The sequence below is a fragment of the Falco punctatus genome (genome assembly GCF_963210335.1).
Source record: "Falco punctatus genome assembly, chromosome: 4".
NCBI classification, from domain to species: Eukaryota; Metazoa; Chordata; class Aves; order Falconiformes; family Falconidae; genus Falco; species Falco punctatus.
The window spans coordinates 14,509,398-14,515,397 of record NC_137583.1 but is presented as its reverse complement, the minus strand read 5'-3'; the positions used below and the strand labels follow the sequence as shown (position 1 = coordinate 14,515,397).

General features: G+C 39.7%; 1 protein-coding gene across 8 annotated transcripts in view; it reads left to right on the top strand.

Annotated features, from left to right (window-relative positions):
* The first annotated feature begins 597 nt into the window (after nt 1–597).
* CFAP20DC (CFAP20 domain containing) overlaps nt 598–6,000 on the top strand; it is a 97,359-nt gene continuing 91,956 nt past the window's right edge. For 5 of the 8 annotated variants that reach the window (XR_013927450.1, XR_013927451.1, XR_013927452.1 and 2 more), the window contains exon 1: nt 598–5,959. Coding sequence is in view for 4 of the 8 variants with exons in the window: in XM_080382930.1 (XP_080239056.1) it covers nt 5,939–5,959 (21 nt within the window). In the remaining 4 variants the exon portion in view is untranslated. The remainder of the gene's footprint in view (nt 5,960–6,000) is intronic. The other 3 variants (XM_080382928.1, XM_080382927.1, XM_080382929.1) reach the window with 3 other exon arrangements.

Sequence of the window (6,000 nt, the reverse complement as noted above, 5' to 3'; positions counted from 1 at the left end):
GTGATATTAAACTAATGGAGCTGTCCTTCTCATTTCCTTCCCTCACAGAAAAAAGCCAGACATACAAGTCCACTCTAATTCCTTAAAAAATGAGTATTTTGACATGGCTGCTCTGGCTCATAGCTTCCTACATCCTTCTGAAAAAAGAAAATCGTAAGGCTTTACACAATGGATGCCTTAAGGAGTAAATGACAAACGTGGTTCAGGAGTTGAGTTCTCAGCAACATTTGCACTTGAGACACCTCCACAGGCCCTGGGTGACGCAGCGCCATTTCACAGGGCCGCGAACTGTGTGTGTGCCCCAAGGGCCAGCCTGAGGGGGCCAGCACAGCCTGTGGGGGGGGCAGCCTGAGAGGGCCAGCACAGCCTGTGAGGGGGCCAGCCTGAGAGGGCCAGCACAACCTGTGAGGGGGCCAGCACAGCCGCCTTAGCCAGGTTTTAGTCACATAGTGCGGGCCAGGGAGGCCCGCGGGCAACCAGCCACCGCCAGCAGGCCACCGCTCCCCTCATCCCCTGAACAGTCGCGGACGATGAAACCCAAACTGACGGAGGAGGGCACAGCTACACGTCCGCCCCCTCCCCCCCCCCCCCCCCCCCCCCCGCGATGGATCGATCCAGCCACGCCCCGCCCGCCGCCATTTTAACCGGTTCCCGCCTCCGTCTTTCTCTCGCCTCTAGGGGAGCCTCGGCCCGCCCTCTGCGTAGGTGCGGCCTGGTCCCCAGCCACCCTCGCCCAGGTGAGACCCGGCGGGGGCCCAAGCTCCCCGGGCTGAGCCGCCCTCATCTGTGGCGAGCGGAGGGGCTGTGGCGGAGCGGGCGAGCCCCGGCGGCCCGGCCGGCCTCGGAGGGGCGGGGTGGCCGGTGCGGTGCAGGGGGACGCGGCGTTGGTGCTGTGGTGGCGCGGGGGAGCGAGCCTGCGGCATGCCGGTGCTTGCATCGTGGGGCTTCTGTCAAAGCGTTTCACTGTCGAATTTTTATAAAAGTGAAAAACTTTTTTTTTTTTTTAATTGCCTTGTGTGTAAAGGCAGGCTCTGCTGCTCTTCACATAGGAACACCGGTAGCCTTGGTAGTATAGTTTATTAATGGTCTCTCTACCCATTTATTATGTTAACTTGTATTTTGAGAAAATATATAGCAGTGTTACAAACCCAGCTTTAAATATTCAATATGTGGAATTCATTTGTCTGGAAGATACTAAAACCCTTCATCAGTGATTAACTGCTTTCTCTGGTATGCCCCAGCCTGCCATAAATCAGCACTGGCTTTGGGCCTGTGATGGTGAGTTATATGGATTCACAGTCCTGGGTCTAATCCTATGTTCCCTGCCAAAACCAGCGTATTTGTGTAATTTTTCAATGCAGATTAGCTGTAGGTGCAAATTCACTTACTTTGCTTCACACTTTCAACTCTGGAATAGAAAATCTTAAATAAACACAGCTTTTTCAACACTGGGGTGTTGATCAGAAAAATGTCTTCATATACTTGCATAAATACATTTCTAAGTCTGGGGGGCTAACCATGAATACAAAGGTTTTTCAGGACTCCGAGTCTGTCCATCCCTGTCTCCCTTGGAGTTAGAACAAGGCTTAATATTGAGTAATTTTAAAGATGCGTGAAGGTCTGTTTGTGAAATACTCTTTCCCTTGTAACTTACAAGGGGCCAATTGTTTGCAACATGGGGCTACATAAATGCAAAATATTATTGACATACTTGAATGTGCAACATTCTAGTTTGAAGAAAAAATAAACGTAAGATGTCATAGTATGGAAATATTTTTGGAGAGTACTCGGTGGTTTGTGTGAATGGAAAGATTAGAGAGCCCTTTGGACTGCTGCTGTTTTATTTTTGGTGTGGGAAACACTGTGAAACTTAACACTCAAAGTCAGTGCACAAATCAAGACCTCACAAGGTAAATCCTGATAGGAATCTGTTCTTCCAAAGATAAATATCTTTCATTGTTGCTTAATTTTATAAACTACATTCTTGATGCTTTGTCATTGACAGACACTTTAAACCTGTATTTCCAGTTGGACAGATGTACTAAAGTACACGGTTCAGGGCAATAAAAAAATAAGTTTGATCTGTGACTGAAAAATGAGAGAAGTGCTACTTTATAGTATTCTATAAAAATGTCGTAAGATACCTATTTGTTTGAAAAATATGCAAAAAAATGAGGACTTATATTTCAAAGTACTGTTGATTCTTCTAAAACAGGCCCTCTGGATTTTAAGCACTGTTGATTTTTAGGATTTCTGGAGAGGCTAGGAGGGAGATGGATGAAAAGGGGAAAAGTACCTATCTAAAATTCAACGCGACTATCAATTTTCCAGACCATTCTCTTGTTTTTAAGCACAGGTTACTATAACTAAAGACAGTAATACCTGATACATAATGATATATCTCAGGAATTACATGACAAACATGTCATTCATGTGATGTTTTTGGTAGCTATCAATCTTAATAGCAAAGGTAATTTCTAGTCTTCGTTTGTAGTAACTTAATGGAAATTGAGAAGTTACATGTAAGCAACGTGAGCAAAAATGTATTATAGTATACTTGGAGTTTTTTTTGTCTTTATGAAAAACAAACTATTTCACTGATGTGTTTACAGTAATCAACTCTCTAGTATGAATGAGTTGTCCTGACACAAATGCTTACAAACTTTGGGTCTAGCTTACCTTTCATTGATGTTAGGAAGAACCATCTTGTTATGAATTTGATAGTTAATAAGGGTCATCAGTTCTCTGAGTCTGTATAAAATATGTTCTGTGAATTAGTAAATAACCTAGCTTGCCCATGTGTATGTTACTATAAAAAAACTGCATTAATGACAAATTGTAAGCCATATTGTAAGAGTGAACTTTGTTTGATAATTTGAAGATTTCTAGTGATGTTACAAAATCTCCAGTCCTTCAGTAAGTGTTCATCATTCCAGTTTTTGTATTTCTGTGTAATACCACATATTTCCCAGATGTTATATCTTCATATCTACCCTTCCTGTGATCCATTATGAAAGTAATTACGTGATCATCTCTTCTATCTTAAGCATAGCATTTGAATGAGAACTTTTCAGTTCAGACACATGCTTCCTCCACTTTAATTTGACTTAAATAGTAAGAGAAGGTTTTTGTGTGATATAGATGTGTCTTCGTGGTGGTTTACCAGAGCATATGGGTTCTTTCTGTGTTTGGAGCCAACTGGTAACTATTTCCATACAACACAGCATGGAGATGGATTAGTGATGTCAAGCCAAAGCTAATAATCACTGCTGAGAAGCAAAGTGTATTAGCATAGTATTGAACCCAAGTTAATATATCAAGATGGCTTCTACTCACGCTGTATGCAGCTGTTTGCATCTTCCTTCAAAACCCTGTGTGATTTGCCATTAGTGGACTGGCTCTTATGAAAGCCAGGTATACTTTATGAGAAAACAGTGAAGAAAACAAATTTTTACTTTCAGTGTCTTACGTGTGCAAATACTGTAGCTGTCCAGCTTGCTAAGTAGCTGTTAGCCTTTCCAACTGGAAGGATGATATGGTGATGAAGATGAGACTTGGCCTCTACATACTACACACTAAATGTTTGTCCCAAAACATACAGTATGATTATAGTCAGCAGAAGTCTTCTGACCAGAGTACTAGTAGTAGTTTCTGAAAGACATTAATTATTTTTTTTTCAATGTCAGAACTTCATACTTTTTACACAGTGACTCTTGTCAGGATCCATGACATTTATTTAGTCTTAATATTTTTCCCTGAGATGTAATAAGGCATAACAGAACTGCAAGGTATGTGAGGGTTGTGTTAGGTGCCTGATGCTTGGCAGATGAAGAACTGATTTATAAGCAAAAGTGAAAGGGCTTTGCACCAAGGCAAAAGCAGTGTCTTCCTTTGCACCTCCTTCACTGAAAATTAATAAGTAAAACTGGGGGATACTGAAATCCTTAGTCCCAGAAGGACAAGTGTATCACCCTGTGAGTTACGGTAGTACACTCATTGTAAATATGTACTGTAGCAGGGCATGACTTCTGCCTCTCACTGCCTGTCCTTCACATTTAGCTCTGGCAAAGGCGGTCAGATCAGTAGGTCACTCTGAGATTAGTTCCATGGTGCTACTATTTCACACTAAGACATGGATCATGCAATTTTGAGTAGTTCTGGCTTGTTTAAAGGCTGTAGATAATAGCAAAGATAGGGCTGCAGACAAAGTGAGTGAACAGGGATTTCCAAAATTATTGCTGTATATGTAAAGTGAATATATACAGAAGGAAGAAGTTACACACTTGCTTTAGGAGTGCATTCTTTAAAAGGCATTTCTAAAATGTCTAATTTGTAATTCAGAATAGTTCAATATAGCAATTAATGTAGTCATTCTTAAAAAAAAACCTATGCCACGTGAACAAGTGGGAAATTTGTCTAAAATGCAGAATAATGCAACTGGTGTTAGGTATGCAGTGGCAGTATTAAAGTAATATGATCAAAAACTAATTACAGGTTTTGATAGGCTCGTTACAAATGCTATGGTTTATAAATGTCGTTTTCCTTATAATCAAAGTTTAAAATGAACTAATGTTTCTGGCAACAGCATGGGATAAATATGTAATATCTGATTTTTTTGGCTGTTTTTATTTTATTTACAGGCAACTTCAAGAGTTAAAATTTGTTGCTGATCAAAATGACTGGTTAGACATCAACAGACTTCATCTGAAATGAATTGTTACATGCCTTTTAAAATAAAATGCTGCTCCAATCCTTTAAATGCATACATTCTTTATGAACTCATGCATATTGTCACTGAATTTCTAGTTCATTTGCAGTTATATATCTTTTTATAAAAAGAATTTTGAACTTTTGTCACCTGACTGAGAGCTAAACTGTTCTTTATGAAAAGCTATACTTATATTCTGGTGAGCAAATTGGGTTTTATGTTAAGAAAATGGTTTCAGGCTCAAAAAAAACCCCTGTAATTAAAAATAATTCTTTAAGTGGTCTGTGCCTGAACTGAAGCAGTGAATGTAAACAAAGTATATCAAATGAGACATTCTTGTGAAAGGATTTTTCTGTGTTTACAAGCACTTTCAGTTTTCACAGTGAAGGTGTGTGTTTTCTCTTGTGACTGGTTCTATCTGTCTTTGGTGATTGACACCTGCCTTTTATGTTCAGGGTCCCTTCACTTTCTGTTGACTCCAGGTGAAACTGCAGACACTCAGCATGATCAGAGGGATGTGGGAGGGTTACAGTATCAGTCCTTTCACTTTCTACTGTTACAGATTCTCCAACTGCAGACATCTCTTAATTCACATTGACTTTACCAGCCCTCAAACAACTGAAGGCTTGGTTTGACTCTTACTAATTCTTCTCAAAGAAGAATGCTGAATGTGAAAGAAGATAATCTCTCAGATGTCTCTGCCAAATATCTCTAGATGGAGTGGTTTCTATTGCAGCTGTCCCATATGTTTCTTTCTGTATTAAATGTTAAGCTTCTCTTTAATGGAGTCTAATGTTTTCCAGTGGGCGCTTGATAACAAAGAATATTTTAAGTGTATTTAAAATGGTTTCCAAGGGTTTTTAAAGCATGAGAAAGCAGTCATTCTTAGAAATAAGGGCTGACATAAAATTACTAGTTTTACTTGTAATATAAGGAAAGGCAGTCCTGGGTACTTGATGCATGAAGAGAACGTTTTCCAAGACAGTGTCAATATTAATATTTTTTGATCTTAATTCCTTTCTGGTAGCACCCTGATGTAGTTGATATACATTCTGTACTTGTGAAAAGTATTTCATAATACTATTCTATCTTTTAAAAAATGGTTGGAGTTTCATTGTAAGATTTTTTTCATGCTAAATCCTACAAATTTTTTGTTGTTTTTTTTCAGTGTAGTTTGTGTCTTTACAGATTGAGAAGCTGAAATTATTTTTTGCCTGTGAAAGCTGGAAAATGTTCAAAAATCAGTATCAGGTAAACCAGAAATAGTTCTATTGTTTTTTACCCTCTTTCAT